Raw genomic sequence first — 26,283 nt, 5'->3', positions numbered from 1 at the left:
ATCATGCAGCGCGGTGGCCTGTCGTCGGCTCCCCTCACTTTCCGGTCAGGGGCTAAGATGGCGACTCCCATGCACCGACTCATCGCTCGGCGGCAGGCGTGAGTGCGCCGGGCCGGGGGCTAAGGGAGGGTCCCCGGTGACAGCGGATCCCCGAGGGGCTTGTCCTCATGTGGCAGCCCGAGAGGAGCGGGGTCCCGTGGGCAGGGGAGAGGAGGGTTGTCTTGGAGGGGAAGCCTCAGAGACGTGGGCTCTCCTGGGAAGGGGCGCCTCGGCGGGGAGTCCCGGTGGAGTCGGTGATGCCCGTGTGCCTGGGCCCCTCGGGTGGTGCGTGGGGAGGAGAATCGCTTCCTTCACCCATCCCGGAGAGCCTGCAAGTTGGGTGTGGAGCAAGCCCTTCGGGAGGGGGGCGGGTAGTGGTGGCTGGCCAGCCCAGTCACGTACGCCAGGGGCCGTGGGATAGGCGGTGGTGAGGGGCAGTAGATAATGCATTGCATGTGTACAGGACCCTTCATCTCCACAGCTCCTCAGGTGTCTGACGTGCACCTTGCAGCACTGGAGAGTAGCCCTCCCTCCCCCATAGGGGGACAGCCCCACGGGTAAAGGGCGGCAGCATGAGAGCAGATTTTTCTTCTTTTAAAGTTAAGTTGTAAATCTTTCGTTGGAGTGGATAATGAAGTACTTTCTCCCAGAAAGAGCTAATTCTACCCTGTCTGTGAACTGGGACAGGCCTGCTGCTCCCTGATTCTTAAAAACAAATTCTATAATATAGTTTGGAAGATTAAAAGTGAACCATGGTACAGGCCGTTATAGGAATAATAAATACTCTTCACCTCTCTAGTTCCTTGCATCTGAGGATTTCAAAGCTCTTTACAAATGTTAACAAACTAAGAGTTTCACTATCAGCGTGAGATAGTTAAGTACCATTACAGATCAGCCCCCTGATAAACAAAGAGGTTAAATGGGCTTTTTTTCTCCCCCCTTTCAAAGGTTCAGAAAATATTCTGCTTGTTCTTTACACCAGAAATTCAGATCTTGTGTGTCTTGGCAGACTATGGTGATCGAAGAACTAGTGAAATGATGGTATTACAATAGTCAAGAATGAAAGCTGAATGACTGAGAGAGGAAGGATGTTTTAGTCCGATTGTTTTGAGTAGTTGTTAACACCAATGTCTAATTAATTAATTATGGCATTCTTTCCACAAAATGTTAAAAGTTCAACACCCCCACCTTTCAGTTAAGGTGTGAGAACTCACAATACACACTGCTGGGAGATTCATGAGGCTTACAAGTAAACCAGGAGAAAACACAATATTTTAAATTTTATCAAAAGAAAGGCAGAAAAAAATCACGTCAGGTCTCTTTTATTAACACATCTACAGAAGTGCACAGAAAAAAGCATAAGCCTACATTTTTGTTTTTAAGTTATGCAGGTCACCTTAAAGTAACTTGGCCAAAGTAATTTCAAATGAATTGTTGTTGTTAGGTGCTTTTATAGCCTTTCAAGCCAAGTGAGCTAAAGATAAGCCTAGGGTACCAGTAGATAAAGTACATCAAACGTCTGTTTAGGGTTTCACTGTAGTTTGTGGGAGTTTGTTCCCTGTAATTATTTGTCATATTTGTCTGTTTCAGATGTGATTAATGGGGCTGGATAGTGTTCTTATTTCTTTCTTTTTCCAGGATTACATAGTTTTCTTACTTTTCAGTGGAAAGTTTAATAATTTCTAATGATTTATGGAATAATTATTTCCCTTTCATTTTGGAACAGTTTCTCCATTTCAACTTTTCCTTTTACATATTGGTTGTATGTGTTTTGCATTGTGCTACTTATCCCCTAGCTTCCATTTATAGTCACTGATCCCATGTTCAGTATGAGCTTGCCTTGGGCCTTGTCTACAGTACAGAGTTTTGTCAACAAAAGTTATGTCGACACTCAAAAAGCGCTATAATAAAAATCGGTATTGCATGTTCACACTCACTCCCTCTTTCAGCAGAGCGCATCCACACTTGGGGCGCTGGCATCAACAGTATGAGCAGTGCACTGTGGGTACGTATCCCACAGTCCAGCTCGACACCTTCTGCCACTAGGTCTTGTGGGAAGGTGGAGCAGATCGTGGCGCATCTTGGGACCGGGCTCAATGTCCTGTGATGCATTGCTTTCTGTCCCAGCATTCCATGGGCTTCTGGCTTTCTTTCATGGAATTTTTAATGGCCCTTCTTTGCTGTGCACCCCGGCATCTTTGTGAGAAGGGATGGATCCCGCACTGCTCTCTTATGCTCTGATAACTGTCATGAAGACATCGCGGATGGCAGTGCAGTTAATTGTGATGTTCCTAACTGAAGAAGACTCCCAGTTGCCTGACATGCTGTGTGATATGCATAGGAGCAACTTTAGATTGCTTTTGGCATTCACAGAACAGCTGCAGAGGGTGGACCATTGCTTTTGGGCTCAGGAAACAAGCACTGAATGGTGGGATCGTATTGTCATACAGGTGTGGGATGACAAGCAGTGGCTACAGAACTTTTGGATGCGGAAAGCCACCTTCCTGGAACTATGTGCGGAGCTCTCCCCAGCACTGTGGTGCAAGGACACCAGAATGAGAGCTGCCCTATTGGTAGAGAAGTGTGTGGCAATCATGTGAAAGCTGGCAACTCCAGACTGCTACTGGTTGGTTGCGAATCAATTTGGAATCAGAAAGTCAACTGTTGGGGCTGCATTAATGCAAGTGTGCAGGGCAATTAATCGCATCCTACTACGAAGGACCGTGACTCTGGGAAATATGCGTGAAATAGTGGACGGCTTTGCAGAAATGGGTTTCCCTAACTGGAGGGGTGCTAGGTGGCACACCCGTTCCAATTTTGGCACCAGACCACTTTGCGATGGAGTACATCAATAGGAAAGGGTACTTCTCCATGGTGTTGCAGGCGCTTGGGGATCACCATGGGCGTTTCACTGACATCAACATGGGGTGGTCGAGGAAGGTGCATGACACACGCATCGTCAGGAACACCGGCCGGTATAGAAAGCTACAAGCGGGGACTTTCTTTCCAGACCAGAAGATTACAGTGGGGGATATTGAAATGCCCATAGTGATCCTGGGAGACCCGGCGTACCCCTTACAGCCATGGCTCATGAAACCTTACACAGGAAACCTGGACAGCAGTAAGGAGCGGTTCAACAACAGGCTGAGTAGGTGCCGGATGACTGTGGGATGTGCCTCTGGCAGATTAAAGAAGCGCTGGCAATGCTTTTATGGCAGGTTAGACCTCAATGAGGATAATATTTCTATAGGCATAACTACATGGGGGGAGGGATAGCTCAGTGGTTTGAGCATTGGCCTCCTAAACTCAGAGTTGTGAGTTCAATCCTTGAGGGGGCCACTTAGGGATCTGGGGCAAAATCAGTACGTGGGCCTGCTAGTGAAGGCAGGGGGCTGGACTCGATGACTTTCAAGGTCCATTTTAGGAGATAGGATATTCTTCATTAATTTATTTAATGTATTGCATAATCTTTGTGAAGCTAAGGGTGAAAGGTTTGCTTAGAGGTGGAGTGTTGAGGCAGACTGCTTGGCTGCTGATTTTGAGCTGTCAGAAGGGCCCAGAGTTGGGTAATTTGAATCAGGGAAGCTTTGAGGCAACACTTTGAAAATGAGAACCAATAATGTGTATCTCTGTGATTGGTGCTGCAATGTTACATTTACATGTAGTTTTCCTAGGAAGCAATGGTGACATTTTGGGTATTACATTCTAGTAAGCAAATGGTTAAAATGCCTGTGTATGTATTGGTAGTGCCTGCTATCTCAATTTGTAGGAAACAAATAAAGATGAGTTACTGTTCAAAAACTTGCTTTTATTGCACAAGAAACGACACACACTCACACAAAGATGCTTGGTGGGGAAGGAGGTACCAGGGAAGGGCAGACGTTCAGAGCTGTGTGTAGGTCCAGCTATCGTTTTTAAAGTTGTCAGAGGGAGTGGAGTGAAGGGGAAACTGAGAAGTCCAGGAAAGCAGAAAGGACTGTGCTGGTGGAGTTTGGGGAGGGGTGCATGGAAAAAAGTTCTGAATGTGCTGCAGGGGAGGGCATGCATGCATCTGCTCAGTCTGCAGCATTATTAAGGACTTCAGCATCTGCGTTTGCTCCTCCATGACTTTAAACATCTGCTCAGAAGCATCCTTAACAAACTTCTGATTTTCTTTTCTGTCCTGCCTTTCGGCTTCCCTCCACTCCTTGCATTCCCTTTTCTCTGCATTGGAGAAGTGCGATACCCCCTGGAACATGTCTTCTTTGCTCTGTTTTGGGCTGCCTTTTGTCGACAAAACTTAGTAGTGTAGACAAGGCCTTAGTCTTGACCATTTCACTTGTATGAGATTTGCTGTTAGGGCTGTGCTTAGAAATCTGTAGCAGTCTAGTTTGTTTGATCTTTTTCTCCCTCGTTGATTAGACTGCTTTTAGATTTAGATTTTATTTTGGTTTGGGTGGAATTGTCTGCTTTTTTGGTCAGGAGATGAGTGGTGTTGGGACTTGGAAGTGATGGTATGTTTTTGTTTGGTTGTACTATCTAGTTTTCTAGTGTTTTCCAGTAGAGAAGATATGTGCTGGTTTGAGTTGGCACCAAAAGCTGAATGTTTGTTTGTGTTTGTGTGTTCATTAAGTGGAGGAACTGTGCTAGTTCTGCTCACGTATGGCATCTGTGGCAGAGCCAGAAGTCTAAGGCCTGGTTTTGCTTAAAAATTAGGTCAACCTAGCTATGTCGCTCAGGTCTGTGAAAAGTTTTGCATCTTTAGTTAGGTCAGGGGTCGGCAACGTTCGGCACGCGGCTCGCCAGGGTAAGCACCCTGGTGGGCCGGGCCAGTTTTATTTACCTGCTGACGCGGCAGGTTCGGCCGATCGCGGCCCCCACTGGCCGCGGTTCACCGTCCCGGGCCAATGGGGGCGGCGAGAAGCGGTGGCCAGCACATCGCTCGCCCGCGCCACTTCTCGCCGCCCCCATTGGCCCGGGACGGTGAACCGTGGCCAGTGGGGGCCGCGATCGGCAGAACCTGCCGCGTCAGCAGGTAAACAAACTGGCCCGGCCCGCCAGGGTGCTTACCCTGGCGAGCCGCGTGCTGAACGTTGCCGACCCCTGAGTTAGGTCAACCTAACCCCCAGTGTAGATGCGGTTACATTGATAAAAGAATTCTTCCGTCAACCTAGTTACCTCCTCTTGGAGATTGACTACATTGACCAAAAAAACCCTGGATTCAGTGTACCAAACTTCCTCCTCCTTTGAGCTTCAGTTGAGATAAGGCTGATTTCAGTAGGAGTTGGCAGGGAGTTGATGCAGCAGAAAAATCTTCCTTTTCTACTAATCTCCATGGAGGAATAGGCCGGCGGCATAAGAATCTTCATCTATCTCTAAGCATGTCTAGTAAAACATATATTGCTACAGTATATAGGTGTTTCAGCCCCTCTTCTTAGTGGGGGCTGGAAGCAGTATCTTTCAATTAGTTTGGATACCCCTCCAGCACATGCAAGGTTTTTATGTTACATCCAAACCTATACGGTAATGTTTTAATAGCAAAGATCTTTTTTAATATTTGTCTATTAAGTGCCATCCACCACATAAAATATATCAGTGACGGTTTACTGGCTGTTTGGGGCCTCATTTTGTTTACAATGCCATGTATTCGGTAGTCTAAATACACCTAGTTAGCCCTCAGTTATTTTTTTAACCTTTGTAAAATTTGAAGTAGAGTTATATTAGTAGGCTAATGGGGGGCTGACCATTGAGTGCAACATGTGTCTCAAGGCAGTTCAGTATTCACAGACATTCTCTCGGTGGAGTCTAGAAATGGAGCTTGAGAAAATAAAACTTTAAAAAACTTTCAGTAGCCCTAGAATCTTGTTCAGCCTACTTACTAAAAGTACTGTTCCCTACTGAAATTAAATTCTCAAAGTTAATTGTGTGCAATTAATTGTGAGTCTTATTTGTTCCCTATTGAATCTAAATTAGCATTTCTCCTTAGGGCTACTACAAGAAGCCAGAGAAGTTTAGTCTCGAAAAGGTGTTGGATGTTATAGACAGGATGACTATTAGAAACTTGATAGACCTGGGAGCCTGAGTAAGTGATGACAAAGGCCAGTGAACCATGCCATTCTTCTGTACCGCAGTAGGTGACTCATAGTTTCACACCAAACCAAAACATCCATCAATGCTAATAGCCTCTCTCTCCTCCTTCCTCCTATCCTCCTCCTATTCACTGTGTCTAAATGCTAAATATGCAGTTAGGAATTTTCCTCTTTCTAGTAGTATGTGGCTGTTGAGTGGCTCTGAATGGACTGAACTTTCTGAAGTGAGTCTTTCAGTTGAGGGAAGGGGGTAAAAGGCAGAGTTGAAAGGCAGCTTGGTGCAATAAATTGAGCAGAAGACTGGGAGTCAGAAAATCCTATTTTTTAATCTTGGCTCTGGCACCAATTTGTGATGTGACCTTGGGTGAGTCACTTAATATCTCTGCTTTAATTTCCTCATTTGTAAAAGGAGACTAATACCTACCTCTCGGGAGTGTAAATATGAATCAAAGTAAAAGTGCTAAATATTTTATTTTAAAGATAAAGAAATTAATGAGGAGTGGGAGGGAAAAATAAAACAGAGGAAACAACTTTAGCTCCCTTCCTGTGTCAGTGAAAAGTTGTTAGTGGGAACTCACTTCTTCAGGATGAGTATATCATCAGAGTCTCCTTTAACCTATATTAAACTGAAAGGAAGTTTTTTCCCTCTGTGATTTCTAGCAAAGTATTGCAAAACTCTCTGACTATTTACCAATGTGGGCTCAAAATTATTCACCCATGTTTACTGTGACGATGGTGAAAAATTAATAGTTTACACCTTCTCAGGAAGCAGGTGAGTAAAATTTTGCATGGCTAACTCTAGTGAATTATGCACGCAAGAAAGTCAGAGTCAGGTTATACTTGGGATGGACAGAGTAAAATGTTACCTTCGAACTTCACATGCCTCAGTTGCATCTTTTGTGATAGCAGTCATTAACTGGCTGCTGAAATTGTAGGATCGCTCTTTAATTTCCCACAAGGAACACGGTGTCCTATTTAGTCTGACATTCTGTTCTGCCTCTAATCACTACACTCCCATGATTTGAAAATTAGGCTGCCCAAAATATTGCAACAAACTGACTCAATGGATAGGAACAGGTTTGTAGGTGCTTGTTTGAAAAAAACTATGGAGGCAGGTGCAAATTCTTCGGAGATTGTAACCAGGTACAATTTACTAACATTTATCTATGTTTATGTAACCATATTGCCCGCAGTTGGTTCAGGAATATAAAACATGCTGCCAAAATATTTGATAGTTTGGGACAAGAATTGTGTTTTCAATATTTGAATTACCTTTGTTCACTGGCTGAAACTTAAGAAATTGCTCCACTTCCACTTTTCTTCAAACTCTTTAATAGTTGCTTATGAATTTTAAATTCTGAAGGGAATGGGAAATTATGAACTCCAAGCAGAGTGAGGAAAGATTGAAAGCGAGACCAACCAATAGGAGTTATTAGACTAAAATGCTGGCCACACACCGTTTGCCAATGTGTCAACCAAGAGCAAAGTGTAGTTTAGTCTTTACCACTTCAGCAGAAAGAGACTTGAGAGCTCCAGTTCTGGAATAGAAAAGTGTCTTTGTGTTCATTCTGATAAATAACTGATACAGGAACATTCCAGTAATCACAAAGGACCCAACCCTGCCATTGACTATATGCAGGTATATGCATGTGCTTGTCTGCCCCAATGAAATGCAGGATTGTTCTGACTTGAGAAAAGCTAAAGCACCAATAAATACAGGCAGACAGTTAAAGCTCAAATTAAACAAGACAAATACTTTGTCTTAGGACTGGTATGCTAAAATGCACCATGTAATTTTCAATAGATAGTGTTGATTGTGCTTAAATATCCCAACTTTAAATACAAACCTGCTCTTAAGCAAATTCTGTATTTTTGTAGGGAGGCAAACAAGCAGCATGTGAGATGTCAGAAGTGTTTAGAGTTTGGACATTGGACCTATGAATGTACCGGGAAAAGAAAATATCTGCACAGACCATCAAGGACAGTGGAATTAGCGAAAGCTCTGAAAGAAAAAGAAAACAGACTATTGTTGCAACAAAGGTAAGATCAGCCAGTCTAAGGCTTAAAAACCATTAGCAGAAGTATGTATAGACTGTGTTTGGGAGATTGTAGTAGCATGGTCAGTTTTCTTTGCGTGGTTTTTGTGTTCATTCTCTTCAGTCTGTATGTGTAACTCCCATTAACATTAATAGTTGCTGTACGTACATCAGAGGATATACACGTGTATTTGTATCCCACAGTATCCACAGGTTATTTGGTATCTCCCTGTTATAACTTAGGTCAAACAGGTTTTTTAAACAAAAATGGGTCACTGGAATAAAGTCAAAATAAGTAATGGGGCCTTTTTGTAATGGGTCATTGTTTTCTGGACATCTTGACCACTTACCTTATTACATGTTTACATGGGGCTTAGAAAACAGTTTGTATACATCTTTCCTAGTGTGGGGACAATAAGCATAATTAGAAAAGTATGTGATGTGTCATTTTTAAAGTCTCACCATAAATGTGTCCACCAACAAAAACATAGGTGCTATGTTAACAGTGTATCAGGAGCATGGTTTTTCCTTGTTTTTAGTTTGAAGAATAAAAAGCAAATAGGGGAGCAAGATATGGATTCATATGTATTGCCAATTTTTTATTCCTAGAAATATCGGGGATACATCTTATTGGATTAAAAGAACTACATGCTTTGCAGTTTTGACATGTGAGACACCTAGGCAGGTGATACCTGCAACCAAGAAGAAATATCCAAATTGGACTTTGCCTTAATCTGAAGTGTGACTTCACTTAATTCTTGTGGCCCCTAGATAGAATTTTGTTATTTCTCCCAGTGAAGAAGAATTCAGCACTCAAACATTTCACCCTTTTAATCAAAAGTGCCTTCAGAGAGAAAATGAAGTCATTTAATGAACTGAGAAGCTTTCCAAAATGTTGAACATAAAGGGATATTTCATATAATTTTTATGTCGATCATCCTCCTAGCTGTTATCATATACTGAATAGCAATGGTACTCACTATCGGTAGCAATGGTAGGAACACTAGCATAGGCAAGAACTAATGGCTGCTGATGTGTTGAACCTTGTGTTGTGTAGACTTGTTTTAAGCAGGGTTAGACAACACAGTGCTTAATGCCATTGGCCAAGTGAAGCCCAAGGATTTAAGTATCAAAGGGGTAGCCGTGTTAGTCTGGATCTGTAAAAGCAGCAAAGAGTCCTGTGGCACCTATAGACGAACAGACGTATTGGAGCATGAGCTTTCGTGGGTGAATACCCACCCATGCATCCGAAGAAGTGGGTATTCACCCACGAAAGTTCATGCTCCTATACGTCTGTTAGTCTATAAGGTGCCACAGGACTCTTTGCTGCTTCCAAGGATTTAAGGTTTCTTAAGCATTTTCATTCTAACTTTATTTTTCCCTCTGTTAGTTGCTTATGACTTTCTGAATCTTTATTCTTTTGAGGCTGAAATTTTCTATGCAAGTGTAACATGGACAGATCCCAGTTGTCAGCGGGGGGATCGAACCTGGGATCTCTGAAGCTTAATGCATGAGCCTCTACTGCATGAGCTAAAAGCCTTAACTAAGGCAGTAGCAGCCTCATTAATCTCTAAGTGGTCTCGGTGCCACTGGAGGGGACAGAACACCACACCCAGAAAGTGTGGGGGTTACACAAGGTCTCCACCTAAGGGTTAATTTTCTTTTAAAGTCTGAGCGAAAAATGGTTCGGCCATTTTTAAAAACGTGAGCGGTGTGGAGGAAAATACTTTTATTATTAAAAAAATGTTTTGAACTATTTCTTTTTAAAAGGTTTAATGTGGAAATAGTTTGGCATTATAAAAGTGAAATTTGGTATGCGTTTTAGCACAAGCACTTTTTAAATTATCTGTTTTCTAGAGAAATGGGGGATGTGATGGGTGTGAGGGTTTTTTTAAAAAAACTTGATTGGTGTGCATAATTACAGCATAATGAGATTCACTTATGTTATGACCTGTGTACATACTGGTTTTTTTTTTTTTTTTTGACTTTTCTTAAAAAAACCCCAACAAAAATCTAGGACATTCCATATAAAAACCTACGTAGAACAATATGGTTGTAAAAGTAATACACATTTAAAAGGGCCAAAATTAAAGCCATTGTGTCAGTCTTCACATCTTCATTTTCTGACAAATGTAGTTTTTTAAATGGAATAACTATATATGTAATATAGCCTTGCACTGGCAAACAAGTCCGGTTGTCCAAGACTAGGTAATGTGGGAAAATAATTTTGCACTATGATCCTTCTAGTTAGTTAATAGTTATTGACCTAGATGGAGGTTGTGTGACCTAAAATTGAGGAACTTCAGTACAAAGTAATAATTCTGATTATTAAGCCCTCTAATACATAATGACTGTGTGCTTTTAGACACTAAAATTTATTCAAATTTTGATGCAACATTTGGGACATATTTCCTTGTCCCTACTTGTTAGGCATCAAGTACTGTACAATAGCTGGGGTGAGGAAGAGAAGTGACGTAATAATGAAATGTAAATATACTTTAAATACTACGAATAATGTTCTTAATGAAGACAATGGAAAAAGAATTTTAAAGGCTTCTAAAATTCTAAAAAAATTGCTGTAAGATTCTAAAAATGTAAAACTCAATTACCGCTTGTTTAAAAATGTAATACGTTTTATGTAGTACAAAGCTGAGACGTGCAGTACCTCCTCAACATCCTGAGGGCAGACTCCCTGGCTTTTCTATAGTGAATGATGATATAAGTACAGTACCAAATGGAGGCTTAAAAGGTTTAATTCCAGTAGCTGCCAAGTTTTGTGCAACTCTGTGTGATACATGCAAATTACTTAATTTTTCATATTTGTAACTAATTTGCATACCAGCACAGATTCCAGCTGTGTGATTCTGTGTAGGGGAGGAGTGTGGATTTAATGCTCATGCATCTGTAGAGAATTAAGACCTTGGTTTATCTATAGGGCAGCAGCAGACCAATAATACAACAACACAGGTTTGATCCCACAATCTTCAGATCTATGCCATCGTCCTCTACCATGGCAACTATAGGAATAACTGATAGGGGAAAGCTTACTGTTATCCCCCTTATGAAGCAGATTGTAGAGTGGGAGACAGCACACTTTATTACTGGGTTAGACAACTGCTTGTGAATGTAGGGTATGAGGAGTCCTGATTTGTATTGCTGGCTCTGGGAGCTGAGTATGGTAGAGTAGAGATTGCATAGACTAGTGTAATAGTGTCTCTGTTTGGATCATCTGCAGAGCTTGAACCTGGGAGTTCTGGATTTAAAAGTATGGGTTTCTACCACTTGAGCTCCAGGACAATACACATTAGTATGGAGGCAGTAGCAGACTCATAAATTTCTGTCTTGGTTGGCCACTAGAGCAGGACAAAGAATCCACACTCTGTTATCATGGGTTAGGTTAACACATAATCTAGGCCCTTTCTTCTGAAAGGCATTTTGGCAAATTAGAGACCAGGGTTCTATTCGCAGCTTTGCCTGATGTAAAATGAATGAATGAATAAGTGCCTCCTCTAAGGTGGCACAGGAGGCCCTGATTAGTGAAGGTTGTGGAGGGCACAGAAATAGAGAGAACAATTAGTAAAAGAGTTGGGATTAGAATTTGTGAGCTCCTGGTTTGTAGTTTAGTGAACTCTCTGTATGGCAACTGGGGATTATGTGAGGAAAGCACTCTTCTTGCACACAGACCCATATCTTTTTACCAGTTGTGCGGGAATGCTTGACACCTTGCCTTCTGTCACATAGACCTGCAAAATGCATGAGCATATTGCAGGTCTGTGTGACGGTAGGCAAGTCTGCATTCTCCTTGATGTTACCTAGTACCATTTCATTACAATATTATGTTTTTAAAAAAAACCCAAAACATTATTTCGGATACCATATGGATGAGCTCTGTTCTCTAAAATCCAGTGCTGCTCATCTTTTAAGTGAAATGTGAGCAACCGAACTGTAAAAACCAGGAATAGTTTTTGCTTCTATTTATCTAAATTTGCTCCTAATATTAGGCCTTGATTAAGGAAAGAATCCCTTTTTTGGAAAGGTCTTAAATCCATTGGATGTCAAATGGGATGTAAATACAAGCTTAAAGTTAAACATATGCTTAAATGCTTTCCTGATTAGTCAAGTCAAAGTTCTCTGGAGCCAATGGCTCATTGGGCTGCTGTGGTTATATCCGTTTCATAGCCAACAGTATACAAGGGAGTGATGAGGCCAGCTTCACATCAAAGATGGTCAGTTGGGTGATAAGAGGTAACCTTTCAGTGTGAAATCCACTCAAACTCCATGCATCTGAAGAAGTGGGTTTTTTACCCACGAAAGCTTATGCCCAAATAAATCTGTTGGTCTTTAAGGTGCCACCGGACTCATCGTTTTTGTGGATACAGACTAACACAGCTACCCCTCTGATACTTGGTACTCAAACCCAGGGTCTTCAGGATTGTAGCTGAGGACCTTAACCACTCAGACACTGCACCTCCCCGAACAGGGATGGAATTAATTACATGCTTAAATACTATGCAAAATAGAGGCCTCGTGTGGTTTACTTCTGCAGTTGGCTGAGAAGGTGATATGACCATATCAATTGAAAAGGGAACAGTCATGGCAAATTTGGCCTAATACTGCTACTTTGTGGAAAGGTTTTCTCAAAAGTTAAGACCAACAGAAATCTCTCCATGGGATTTCCTTTTTAATTCCGAAGGAAAATATTTTGTTAAACAAGCATTTCCCTGCAGTGTTTGAAACCCAAACTTTCTATCAGTGTGTGAATGCATGAGGACCTGAAAGTGAAATAGTTAGATGATGATAATAAAAATGGACTGTTTGTTTTCTTTCTATTGCACAGGAGAGAAATTCATGAAGAGCATAAATGATGAAAACTAATTTAGATTTTGAAAATTTAGTTTTAATAATTTGAGATATTAGGTAAAGAAAACTTGTACACATCTTCTTTTCACACTATCAGTGTGAAAAGAAGACAGAGACACTTTCATTTTAAGGTAGAGAACCCTTAGCAGAAGGTAACTGAGAGTATGGCATACTCAAATACAAAAAAAATATTTAAAAGGGTAAAATACAACAGCTTTTTTTAAGTTATAGGGAATGTCTTCCTCTTGGGTTGAAAAATGGCTGAAAGTGAATGTGCCAAGTGAACTTCAGTCATAACAACCCATTGTTTACTTTTCTGCCAGTGGGATGATGATTTTCTATTATAAACCTCAACTCCACTGTGCACCTGTTTACTTAATTTTTCCCACTGCATTAATCAAAGCCATTGTTTTTCCCCTCCCCTTAATTAGAACTGGAGAAAGTACTGCAGAAAGGAAGACCAAGAAAAAAAGGTATGTGGGAAAAGATTAAAAGTGCAGCTATTCCAGTGCATGATGTTGCACTCACTGTGGCAGAGGGTAATTTGAAAGAGGGTGTGTGAGATACTGGAAGTAGAAATTGCAAATGAAGGATTTTGTTTGTCACCATTGGCCTCCTCTAAGTAGTCATGCTATGAGCACTTGAAGTTTCTCCAACCCCCTTCACCTTCTAATTCTTTGTCTTCACTTTTTCCTCTTTGATCTTCCCTTCTCTACATACTCTTCCTTTTAGTAGAAAAAAATATTCCTTCCTTTGGCTAGAAGGGCATTATTTGTATTTCAAATAACTGCAATAATTGACTACTGTTTTCCAGTTAATAATTGTTCCTTCTCCCCAGCTTGCTGTTCCTTGTCTCTTCCCCATTCCGAACTGCCATCTCCCTCTAAAAGTTTTTCTAGCGACTGTAAACAAAACCAATCCAAACCCAACCAAACAAAGCTATCATTGACACTAAAACTGGGTCTTATGAAGCAGTGATAACGCTGCTGGGAGCCCACAGCTAGACCAGTTTAATTATTGTGTTAGTATAAAAAACTAATAGAACTTTGTTATGAAGTTACCATTGGTGCTGTCATGTGTTCCATATCTGCGAGCAACATTTTTGTGTGACAGTCCCTAATGGAAATATGGTCTAACTGTCTTCTCCCACTTCTAGCTTAATGCCTCCTTTATTGCTGCTCTGCTGATTGGAACAGCCACCCACGCTCCATTTTGGAAAACGCCCTCTGTCTCAAAATCCCTCCTTTAAAGGAGACGTGCAAAGGATTTTAAAATATTGGTCAGGTGCCCTTTTCTTTACATCTTTATGATATACACCTCTACCCTGATATAACGTGACCCGATATAATATGAATTCGGATATAACCCGGTAAAGCAGCGCTCCGGGGGGGGGCAGGGCTGTGCACTCTGGCGGATCAAAGCAAGTTTGATATAACCCGGTTTCACCTATAACGCAGTAAGATTTTTTGGCTGGTTTAACTGGTGGATTTCTTGGTGAGCTCTCAGCTCAGCTGAAGAAGCAATGTTTTTTTATTAAAGACATCCTTTTATTTTGGCAAAAAGATTTTAGACTTTAATTTTACATTGACAGACCCATTTTTTTGCTTTGCAGATCACCTTTAAAACATTACACATTCTTGGTTTGAATTGTTTTCTCACGTGTAATAGGCCTCCTCAGATCCAACCACAGTATTCATTTATTTGCCTATAAAGCATCACGTACACTTACTATGCATTAGGAAGAATTAAATACAAAAATACTCAACTCAGCATGTTGTTGTATACTTAAAATCCTGAAGTTAAGAGATGCAGAAGTTAAGGTTCCAGTAGCATTGCTACAGGCTTAACCAGAAAAATACGAAATGACAAAACTCCTGCAATTGTGCCCCATAGCTTTTAGGTTGCTTTGGGCTTTCTTGTGCCCACACTAGCTCTTACCACCTCCCTCATGGCACTCTTTTGGAAGGTAGATTGCAAACCCCAAGACACTTGATCTTTGACTCTGGCTGATTCTGCCTCCTTTGATCCATGAGTCTACTGCTTATTCTGATGCATTTATCTGTATCTAGTGTGCAGTATCAGAGAACTGATTCGGGTTGCCTTATATAAAAACTCATTTTATTGATTTTGAAATTCCATTTCAATAATATATCAATGCATCTATTCATAGAATCATAGAATATCAGGGTTGGAAGGGACCTCAGGAGATCATCTAGTCCAATCCCCTGCAAAGCAGGACCAATTCCCAACTAAATCATCCCAGCCAGGGCTTTGTCAAGCCTGACCTTTAAAAACCTCTAAGGAAAGAGATTCCACTACCTCCCTAGATAACCCATTCCAGTGCTTCACCACCCTCCTAGTGAAAAAGTTTTTCCTAATATCCAACCTAAACCTCCCCAACTGCAACTTGAGACCATTACTCCTTGTTCTGTCATCAGGTACCACTGAGAACAGTCTAGATCCATCCTCTTTGGAACCCCCTTTCAGGTAGTTGAAAGCAGCTATCAAATCCCCCCTTATTCTTCTGCAGACTAAACAATCCCAGTTCCCTCAGCCTCTCCTCATAAGTCATGTGTTCCAGCCCCCTAATCATTTTTGTTGCCCTCCGCGGGACTCTTTCCAATTTTTCCACATCCTTCTTGTAGTGTGGGGCCCAAAACTGGACACGGTACTCCAGATGAGGCCTCACCAATGTCGAATAGAGGGGAATGATCACGTCCCTCAATCTGCTGACAATGCCCCTACTTATACAGCCCAAAATGCCGTTAGCCTTCTTGGCGACAAGGGCACACTGTTGACTCATACCCAGCTTCTCGTCCACTGTAACCCCTAAATCCTTTTCTGCAGAAAATTATTCAGATACTGCAGACAGCGTCATACGGCAGTGAGAAAGCTTGTGTTACAAAATATAAAAAAAAGTCTAGAGCATGATCTAAACGTTACTTTTCTTGCTTTACCTAAACCATGTGTGTATCTCTGCCTGTTCCAAGGAAGTAAATTTCTTCATCTGTCCCAACAATTCATCCCCCTTGTGTAACCAAACCACAGACTATATATTATGTAACCTTCTGAAAGCAAGTACAGTAGAACCTCAGAGTTACGAACACCTAGGGAATGGAGGTTCTATGTAACTCTGAACAAAACATTATGGTTGTTCTTTCAAAAGTTTACAACAGAACATTGACTTAATACAGCTTTGAAATTTTACTATGCAGAAGAAAAATGCTGTTTTCCCTTTATTTTTTTAGTAGTTTATGTTTAACACAGTGCTGTACTGTATTTGCTTTTTTTTTTTGGTCTCATCTCTGCTTCAGTCTGATTGCATAATTCCGGTTCCAAATGAGGTGTGTGATTGACTGGTCAGTTCGTAACGCTGATGTTTGTAACTCTGAGGTTCTATTGTAGATGATTTTCTGCTTCCTATCCTTGGCCCTTGCCCTCTCCCCGAAAATCTTTCCATCAAGGGAATAGCTATTAGGCATTATCTGCAAGTACCCACTCTACTACCTATGTAGTGATCCGTCCTAATGATTCCGAACACCACTTTAAGATGTGGCTTCTATTAGCTTATTTTCTGGAGATTCCTTCCTGAGCAGCTGTAAATAAACTGCCCTCAATGGAAAAAACAGCTGTTGGGGGGAGGGGGGGGGAGAAATACAGATAACAGATGTATATTAAGTTGTTAATGGCTCAGAACATCCTAACACATGGCTCCACGAATGTCAATTTGACACAACTGTGGATGCACAATGAGGCAGAGTTAATGTAGCTGTTATAACTTTAGCTTATGAATTTCCTGACTTAGTGATTTTCAGCGAAGCACCTTTAATGTTATGATTGCATTTAATTTCCTTTTTTCTGGAGAAAGGCGAACCTATGCTTAATATTTCTAGCACTTTACATAGTACCAGTTAGGGATGACATTCAGTTGACTGAATGGAATGAGAGCAAGGTGAGCTAACACCTTTGTTTTTTGGCTGAGGTATCTTTGGAAAACCTGTGTTGTTCATTTTTGGCACTTAGTAGCATTGTCCATACCAAAACCTCAAACTGCTTAGGAGTGGTAGCGCAGCTGTGGTAGCTGCATCTTAATGGGAAAACGACTGATTTTTAAAAATCAAAATGAAAGCTTGGAGTTTGCAGAATATGAATTCAGAAAAATGGCAGACCGTGCAGGACTTCATGATATTTACCCCCATATTCATGTTTTTCCTTGCCCTTGATAACGCTATTTTTAAAGGATTTGTTTTTTCTGAAAGTTTCACTGAGATTATTAAAATCTCCATCTCACAAAATGTTACTGTAGTGGTGGGTACGTTGGATTCCTTCTCCATCAGTAACTTGGGAGCAGCATCCCTTGGGTGAAATTCTGTCCCACTGAAGTCAATAGTAAAATTCCCATTGACCTCAGTGGGGCCAGAATTTCATCCAGGGAGCATGTACAATAATGGCAAAGGAACAGACCTTCATTAAGCTTTTCTAAACTCTTAGTTGTTGTCCAGTCACTTTTTCCTATCACTTAAAACTTTTAGTCTCTCTCTCCCACTCTAACCAAACAAAGACCCCAGTCCTCAGTAAGGATGATACCCATACCAAGTTTCAAACCTTTGCTTTTTCTCCTGTAGTTCTGTTTTGTTTTACGATGGGGAAGTATGTATTATACTGTCCCATTACTCAAATGGCTTAAGGGTATTTGTTCAAAACAGAATCAAGAAAGCGGGGGAAATACCACCTTCAGACAGAGTCAAGTCTGGAAGACTGTAATGAACGTTGTTTTTTGTAGTGGTCTGTTCAGTGACCACTGTACTGGGAAGAAAATCTCTCATCTGTCCTTTTCATGTTTCTTGCAGGTCTAAGAGCGTCACCAGTTCCAGCAGCAATAGCAGCATCAGTTCAGCTAGTGATTCTTCATCCGAGAGTGAAGATTCCTCTTCCTCCTCTTCTTCTGATGACAGCGACAGTGACGAAAGCTCCTCCACTTCCTCATCCTCCCCATCTTCAAGTAGTTCTTCCTCTTCCTCAGACTTCGAGTCAGATTCTAGTTCCTCCAGTAGCAGCAGCACCAGCACAGACAGCAGCTCTGATGATGAGCCACCGAAGAAAAAGAAGAAGAAATAGTGTGGTGCCATGTTCGGTGACAATGTAGGACTGGTATTAGCGAACGATAATGTCATTCTCTAAGGAGGTTTTGAATACATTATTGCCAAACAGCTTAACTGGTTAAAATTTCTACAGTTTAAAACTTTCTAAGTGTTTTACATATTCGGTCATAGGACATAAAAAGGTATTACATGGCAAGTGAGACTTATTGAAAGAGTATTTTTGTGGTTAATCCTTTAATGGGAAATTTTACTTTTTTAGTTTAAAAATCTGTCATCAGATTTGTTTATATGACCTAAAGTCCAGTAACCCTAATGTTTACATGCCAGAGAGCAAAACCTTCTTGTTTCAGACTGTGCTGTATATGTCATATACTGACCCTCTGTTTACAGCAGTGTCATTTATGTTTTAGAAAATCCTGTAAACTAGTTAAGGAGGAAGAGGAATAAGAGCTTCTAACACCAGTGGCTGCGTAGTATTCGAATAGCATTACCATTATCTGGCTAAACTGAATGCACAGTATTGCTCAGAGGATGACTTCCATCCCTTTGCTGAGAAATATATTATACTTTCTTGCTCAGCTTTTCTCAAATGACTTTTCCTGAGATTTCCAGGTCAAAGGTTAATTGCAACATAAAACCTTTATTAGTGCTAATTTGTTAGAGATCCATATGCTGTTTGTACTGTACAAAGGCTTTAGCTAGTCTTTTCAACTTTGCCTGTTTCCTGAGTTCATGGGACTGTAACATTCTCTGAGACAAAGAATGTCTCTTGCAGCAGTAGCATTGGAATAAGACGAGGGTTACGGGGGGGGGGGGGGGGAGGGTGAATCATAATAACTAATGCTGCTTAGGAGTTTCATCTTTGTGCCTTTTTTATAAAATTTAAATGTATCCTAAAAAGAGAGGGGCCATAGTGGTTCTTCCCTCCCCGCCCCCCCCCAACCCCCGAACTCATTTAGCTTTCCACACAGAATATGAGTTGGAGAAATGGTAGTAACATAAATATAATTGAGACATTATTTTCAAAGCAAGGACAAAAAGCTATTTTCATTGGAAGTTTAGTAAGAAAAAATGAGTCACCTTTAAATATAGTTCCCAAAAGGAAGATATTTCCCTTTTGCTATTTTTGCAAAATTATTGTGTAGTGTAAGATTGCCAATTTGCGTTTGTTGGGCACATGGCACCTGGCATTATAGTTTGCAGTATAAAATGATTATTTGGCTCAGTCCATTATTTTTACATGACAAGTTTGTGCACATTTGTGAAAGAAATGGAAGAGGCATATTAGCCAAAAATTCCACCAAACAAACATCACAACCCTGCATACTGCAAGATGTCTTTTGCAAGTTGCTAAATAGAACTAATTTGCTGTTGTGGTGAATTTAAGCAGATGGCATTAGTCATTTAATTTTGTGATGCAGTCTCCTTTTCAATTTCTTATTGATGGAGTTCCCTTTTTTTGGGAGGGGGCATCATATGTGAAAGAAAATTCTTAGATATCCTGGTTTAGGTAAAATATAGTAATTAAACTATTTTTTATATTTTTATGGAAAAAGTAGTGTGTAGAATTACTTTTGAATAAAATGTGCTTCTATTTAAATGTTTGAAAATATGTATGTTGTGTGTTTTAGTCTGTAATCATTATTGAGTTTTACAGAACATCCTGAAGACTGTAAATAAAACTACCAGGAAATTGTTTGTCATCTTAGAGAATGTACCATTTAATGGGAAAAGTTAATAAATTATTAAACACTGTTTGCTAAGTTTATATTCATTGGAAGTCCACTGAACTGCAAATTTACTGATATGGTAGAGATTGAGGACAATAACTTTAGAAAATGGGCACACTTGGCGATCCAAGAAGCTGTCTGCAGGAGATAAGACGAAACAATACAACTGCTAAAGAAATTAAGAAAACCTATGTTTAACTTCTGGTTTATTGGTCCCTGAGCTGGGAGGTCTAAGGAGACAGTACGCTATTTCTCAGGACACTTTATATCATTCAGCAGTGATTAAGTGATAGGCCATGAAAGGAACTTCTTCCAATATTTTATAGCCAGAAACATAGTGGCTTTTTATTTATTTTATTTAGTTTAGATCACTTGCTCTTAGATGTGATATTTCTGCTTAATTTTAAATCCATGCTCCATTCTGTTTTATTTATCCCCAGCCATTTTTATCTTAGAGGGCAAAACCCGCCAGCCTGACCAGAGCTTTCAGCCATCCAACTCTTACTAGCTCAACTCCTCATTTGCTATTAAAAGGATCCTTTATTTCACTTTGATTCTACAAGGAAAGGTATTTCTTTAATCACCATCTTCCAAAGCTCTAAATTAGGCACAAATGATCATTAATTTACAAAGATTACTAACTAGAAATTGTTACATTTACTCAGTAGTTATTGAGACCTGTACTGCTTTAAACTGGCTCAATTTAATGCCTCCCCATTACAAGTAAAACTGCCATTACTAATTGAACTGAAGCAATTGATGCAGTCTAGTGGAAGAATAGCCTGAGGAGAAGTATCATATTTCAAGGGGAAACATTGCTGATGGGTGGAAAAACAAAAGGCACAGGCAACTTGATTTTCTTGTTTTGATTTAATAAAACTCCAACATTTGTGAGAGCTGGACTTAGATTTTTGGTGCCCTAACTGAGATCATGTAAGAGGGCTGTATGTGAGATGGATTTGTAGATGGGATTTTCACGCATAAATTGGAATTTCTCTCTTTTTAAAGTGAACTTCTTAAATTAAATTATACTGAACATCCTATCCTCATTCATGGGTCAAACTGAGTTTATCCAAAAAAAAATATTCTCCCAAGCCCTGTTCTCCTCTCACTTGAGATGCCACTCAAAGCTGCTTGTGCAGATCTTCACAAGTTAATTTATCCTGAACTTTCTTGTATGGCTTGATCACCAGTAAAATAATCAACTTGATTTTTTTGAAAAACGAAGGATTTAAAAGGGATATTCTGTCAAAGTGAAAACTTAAAAAAAAAAAAAAAAAAAAAAAAAAAAAATCAGACTGCAAATTTAAAAATGCTTCCAGCTTTTTTCTGCTCCTCTGTTGATGTTTATAATGGTATTTTCATCAAAGGAGAAACTGCGTATACACAAAGTGCTATTAAATGCACAAAGTAAATAAACTGCAAAAACAGATTTCTTTTCTTTGCAAGCACTTCCAAGTTATAGGAACCTACAGGGTTACATTTGACTATAGATGTTACAACATTTTCAGGCAATTAGGATTTTGTTTCCTCCTTGATAGTATTTTTGAATAATGTTGATATTTAAATTATAATAAAGCCTCACATTCAATACCCTGTTGAAATGCAGTTGTCTGAGTTATTGTGTCAGGCTGGCAGTAGACTTGGGCATCCGTTCTTATCTTTTTATATTCTGCTCACGATTTGAGGGGTCTTTGCAATCGTATGGGATAGAGACATAATTTAATTTTAAATGAAAAGTTAGATTCTGGAGCTTAAGATAACATTTACTGAAAAATGCTATTGTGCTGGACTGCTGCCACTGGAACACTGGAGGGGCACCTGTTGATTTTATTTATTTTTTAAATGAAGAAATAAATATTGGATCATACTCATTGGCAAAGGTCTTAATCTCACTGACATGAAGTCAAAGGCCTGGAACTCCGCTTCAGTATTCTTTAAAAATAAACAAACAAAAAGCAGGACTAGGAACTGTTTAAAATGTAAGACCTTACGCAGTAAGGAAGAGGACTCTGAAAGAGCCTCTTCTTGCAATCTGTATTAGGAGGACACAATACTGGTAAATCCACACAAAGTTGAAATTTTGAGCCTACGTACAAATGCTCTGTATGTTTGTTTTAAAAACCAAAAAGACCTGTAGCCATATAACCAACCTTACCATGAATGTGAAGGAAGAAAGGAAAATTCAGGATCCATACACAACCATAATTGTTGGGTTGAGAGGGGGTGATTTTTATGAGCTGGAATAGAGATTGAATCCTCCCCTGGGATATTGAGCAGTACTAAAGATGCTTCAGAGCCTTGACGTTGCAGTAACCACTGTGGCTAATGTGCACCTCCTTTTAATTATAAGTTAGCTGTTATGTTTATGCCAGACTAGTGCAGAAGTTCCTGCAGGCCACAGTTACCTTCTGTGCGGGGTATAGACCTAACCGCCTAGTGTCTAAATAAAGACTGCTGTTTTAAAGTACTGTAATTAGCTGGCTAGTATGTATCTGCACTTTTGTTCCCCGTTAGTTGGAATCAGACATTCACAGCTGTACGCCTACCTCCCAACTGTGTTTGTCCTTTAGCTCAAGGAGTAGGGGGCCTGTCCTTTTGCAGCAGGAGAACTGAATTCTAGCCCTGCTGGTGCCATAACATTCTGAGTGGCTCTTATGTCCAGAGTAGCAACAATTTGTGTGGAATTCTAGATGGATTTGTTTTAATATGCATGTAATAAAATGTCATAGGAAACAAAAACTTTGTTAGCTGAATTGGGGAAAAAAAGGAAATACAGAAAAACAGTTTTAAAATAGATTACACCAAGGAATATGGGTAGTCCAAGAGCAGCAGCATTATAGCAAATACTCAAATCAGCTCTGGTAATTCATGCATTGATGATGATGGATTGGCTTTTTCTAGTGCCTTTCATGAGGGGATCTTAAGATGGTTTTCAAACATAGTGTAATTAACAGTCTCAACAGGAAGAGGGTCCATCCTTTTCTGTGCGTTCAACAATGTAACATGCTAAGCATAAATATTTAAACACTAGGACCTCATCTGAGTAGCACACAACTGTATAAAATCAGAAAGCAGTTGTAGATGGGTCAGGATTACAAGGACAGAATTACTAAATGAAGAAAAAAAACCTCTATTTAAATCTCATGCCTACAGTCTTTCAAAGGGACAGATGCTCAGATGCTAAAGTGATGTGTGTACCTAGATTATGCTGCTGCGGCCATGAATTCACTTAATGTCTGAACTGGCAAGTATAGGAATAATGCTATAAGCAATACCCTGTGAACCTATGTAAAAAATAAGTTTAATATTATATTTGAGATTTTAAGTGGAAAGAAGTCAAGAGCAGAGGTTATCTTAAGGACTTTTCTCCTGTGCCATATGCCTCCTAGATTAAATTCATCCTGGGTTGGCAGACCTGAAGTACTCCTGCATATGTGGGTGTGGAATCTGAATGGTGAGCATGGTGAAGGGGAGGGATTTTGGATCCATGTTTTCATTGATGTGTTAAGTGACTGCTTCACCCAGTTCTTGACCCACAGAACCTAAGTAGATATGACATAAGTAGGTAATGAGCTGGTCCTCTAGTAACTTTTAGTTAAAGCATTTTGAGATCTGCTAAAAAGTGCTATATAATAGCTAAAATGAATCTTATTTTGAAGTTAAATGTATACATGTGTAAGTATGTAAAAAGGAGTCTAAAACTACATGTAATCTTTTGACAAATAATGGGGGGAGTCCTTCCTTCAAACTATTAACTACAGTTTTGGTAAGTAATTATTGCACAAAGATCAAAGGAAGAAACCAAAGAAAGAAACAAAGCCAACAACAGCTGATATACTTGTCACAAGTTGTCATTCAGCCACAAGTGTATTTCAAGTCTAATCTCAGGCATCAGACCAGGAAATACATCTCACAGATGTTGACAAATTCCTAACGTCCTGTTAACTCTTCATTTTAAGACTGCCATCTATTCACTACCCAAAAACTTCACTAATATAGAGTCAAGGTTGACTAGCACTGCCTCCTACTCTTCTACACTAGCAAGTTCACTGATACTTAAACCACTAAAATCCAGTAAATATAGAGATATGTATGCACCAGCCCTGCCCTATAACCTTAACTGTGCCCCTATTGAATGATGCTCCAACCTTCCCTGATTGATGTAACCCTATGCTTTCAGATGCTAAATAGTTCTGTGAGGTTGCAGCACAGAGGTACAGTAGGAAAAACTTTCAGACTGTCCTCACAAAAGCAGGAGTTGCATTTAGGGTGGTATGTATGAATGGCAGCTATGTACAGTATGTCAATCCTAGGGGTCGGCAGCCTTTCTGCCTATCCTTGATCACTTCATCTACTCTGCATAAACTGCTGCCAGCTATTACCAACCTTAATGATTCCCCTGTGGAACATCACCTGCGCTACTTCTGCCCTCTAATCCCTGCATCAGTCAGTACAGATAGCCCTCATACTGTGAAGGGCAGTTTGGGAACATATAGATGTCAGAGAAGATGCAATTTGGGGGGATACACCCCATAAAATGACCTGTTTATTTAGTCAGTGTTTACAATAGGGCAGCCGTGGCTGAAACATAGAGGCAATCAGTGGTGGCTCTTACCAGTACTAGGGGGGTAGAGTTCTGGTTGCGGGGCAGTGCATTCTGCATTGCCTGGTATCTGCCAGAGAGGAGCACTAAGTGTTCTGGATGGGCAGCAGCCAAGCCTGGACAGCCTCAAATTTTTAGGTTGGCAACTGCATCTGAGGGCAGCAGCACATCAAGAGGGCACCTCTTCTCCGGCAGGGGGAGCCTAAACTCCTCCCCTTCGCTCTGCCCCTATCACGTGGCGGGATCTCGCGCCTTCCCTTGAGAAGGCGGAGCGTGTCTCTGCTGCCTTCGCCCGGGTCACGTGCTGGGTTCCCAAGGCCCGGCCTGGGGGTCACGTGGCCGGCGGCGGGGCTGTGCGAGCGCGATGTCTGCTGGGTAATCCGAATGCCCGGCTGCGGGAGGAGCTGGGCTGGAGTCGCTGTCTGAGGAGCCAGCCAGCGGGACCCGACCCTGCCGGGCCGCACCGGGACCCAGCCGCACACCCAGCCCATCCCGCAATGGAGCGGCGGGACCCCCGGGGAGCCGCCGTCGCCATCTCCCCCAGCCTGTGACCCGCTCCCGGAGCTCCCCCGCCCCTCCGGGTCCTGCCTTCCCTCCGCCCGGGGCCCCCATCTCGGGGCCCGAGCCCGCTCCTCGGGCCTGGTCTTTGTGCCCGGCTCCGGGCCCTGCCCTCCCCGCCCCCATCCCCCGGGTCCGGGCCGCGCCTCGGCCCCCTTCTCCTGCTGGCTGTCGCTGACTCAGTGGCGGCTCCTCCGTCCCCTTTGGGCCTCCTCGTCTCCCGCCCGACGGGCCGGCGGCGGCAGCCGGGAAATGGTCCGGGCCTAGCGGAGCAGCGAACGGAGGTAAGCGGGGCCGCTCCGGCTCGGTCTCGCTCCCTGGGGCTGGAGGCGGGGGCTCCCGGGTGTCTGTCTGGACAAGGCCCGTTCGCTGGCGGTGGGACTGTGTCCTCTTCCTCCTTCCTTTGGAGGTACCCGGGCTTGGGCGGAGGGAGGGGGAACATCTGCCTCCCTTCCGTCCCCGAGCATGGGCTGGGTGAGAGTTCCCCGGAATCTGCCTTCCCCTTGAGGGGGCCATAGCGTCTCCCCAGTTCCCCGTATCTGCCCCCCCTTACTCTTTATCCCCTCCCCCACCTGCCTTTTCCAACTATCTTCCCCCGCTTGAAACTCTTTCTGTTGCCCCTTCAGTTTTAGTAACCTCTTCCTCATGGACGGAGCCTCCTCTTGGTCTCTTTGTAAACTTCCACCCACTCCTTGCTTCCCCCATCCTCTGTCCCCTTCAGCTCTGGATGGCCTCTTTCATGTCAGATGTGACCTGCTAAAAGAGGCATCAGCCCCTATGCTGTCTAGATTAATACATGAAGATGAGCAAGCCTCCTTACCCCCCCCCCCCCCCCCCCCAACATTCACAGTTGAGTAGATGTGTAGCCATACACATAATCTCTACTCAGATGTGCTGGCATTCCCTCTTTTCGAGAAAATAAAACTTACTCTGGGTAAATTGGCTCTGGGTAAATGTGGCTATAGGTTGTTAGGTTTTTCTTGGTGGTGGTTTTGCTAATGAGGCCGCCTCCTCTTCCTCTCCTGGCAGTTAGATTTAATCCTCCAGTAATTGACGTCAGTGCTTTGTTCCTTCCACTTTGCTGTGTGTTTTAGGCACTGAGCAGTTCTAGGGATGGATCAGGCAGAGGAGTGGTGGGGAGGCCTAGTCTGTGGCTTCGTTCATATTGAACAGTTTTTTGTTGTTGTGTGGGTTTTATTTTTTTTATTTTTTTTTTGTGGTAATGGGTGGGGTAGGAGGAAGGCAGAGTTTCTGGCTTATTAGCTGAGCCACAATCAAATCTTC

At 41.7% G+C, this 26,283-nt stretch overlaps 2 protein-coding genes across 11 annotated transcripts in view; both read left to right on the top strand.

The window, feature by feature from the left end:
* The first annotated feature begins 18 nt into the window (after positions 1-18).
* On the top strand, positions 19-19,860 carry ZCCHC10 (zinc finger CCHC-type containing 10). 5 transcript variants are annotated; one of them, XM_034779011.1, is made up of 6 exons: positions 83-98; positions 521-596; positions 6,005-6,148; positions 7,986-8,147; positions 13,435-13,476; positions 17,854-19,860. In XM_034779011.1, exons 3-6 carry the CDS (start codon positions 6,108-6,110, stop codon positions 18,119-18,121), a joined length of 513 nt encoding a protein of 170 aa, XP_034634902.1. In that variant the 5' UTR covers positions 83-98; positions 521-596; positions 6,005-6,107; the 3' UTR covers positions 18,122-19,860. The 5 variants fall into 5 exon arrangements, with proteins under 5 accessions (XP_034634901.1, XP_034634899.1, XP_034634903.1 ...); XM_034779010.1 differs by lacking the exon at positions 521-596 and having other exon boundaries at positions 19-98; XM_034779008.1 differs by lacking the exons at positions 521-596; positions 6,005-6,148 and having other exon boundaries at positions 22-98.
* Positions 19,861-24,802: 4,942 nt separating this feature from the next.
* AFF4 (AF4/FMR2 family member 4) overlaps positions 24,803-26,283 on the top strand; it is a 77,751-nt gene continuing 76,270 nt past the window's right edge. For 5 of the 6 annotated variants that reach the window (XM_034778020.1, XM_034778015.1, XM_034778019.1 and 2 more), the window contains exon 1: positions 24,803-25,283. The gene's annotated coding sequence lies outside the window, so the exon portion shown is untranslated. The remainder of the gene's footprint in view (positions 25,284-26,283) is intronic. The other variant, XM_034778016.1, reaches the window with a different exon arrangement.

The sequence above is a fragment of the Trachemys scripta genome, chromosome 8, assembly GCF_013100865.1.
Source record: "Trachemys scripta elegans isolate TJP31775 chromosome 8, CAS_Tse_1.0, whole genome shotgun sequence".
NCBI classification, from domain to species: domain Eukaryota; kingdom Metazoa; phylum Chordata; order Testudines; family Emydidae; genus Trachemys; species Trachemys scripta.
This window is presented reverse-complemented; position numbering and strand designations above follow the sequence as displayed.

Excerpts from the sequence above, each read along its gene's own strand:
- ZCCHC10 (XM_034779010.1), top strand. The coding sequence starts at position 6,108 with ATGACAAAGGCCAGTGAACCATGCCATTCTTCTGTACCGCA. Across the intron at positions 8,148-13,434 it reads AGACTATTGTTGCAACAAAG|AACTGGAGAAAGTACTGCAG; the intron begins GTAAGATCAGCC and ends CCCCTTAATTAG. Across the intron at positions 13,477-17,853 it reads AGGAAGACCAAGAAAAAAAG|GTCTAAGAGCGTCACCAGTT; the intron begins GTATGTGGGAAA and ends TGTTTCTTGCAG.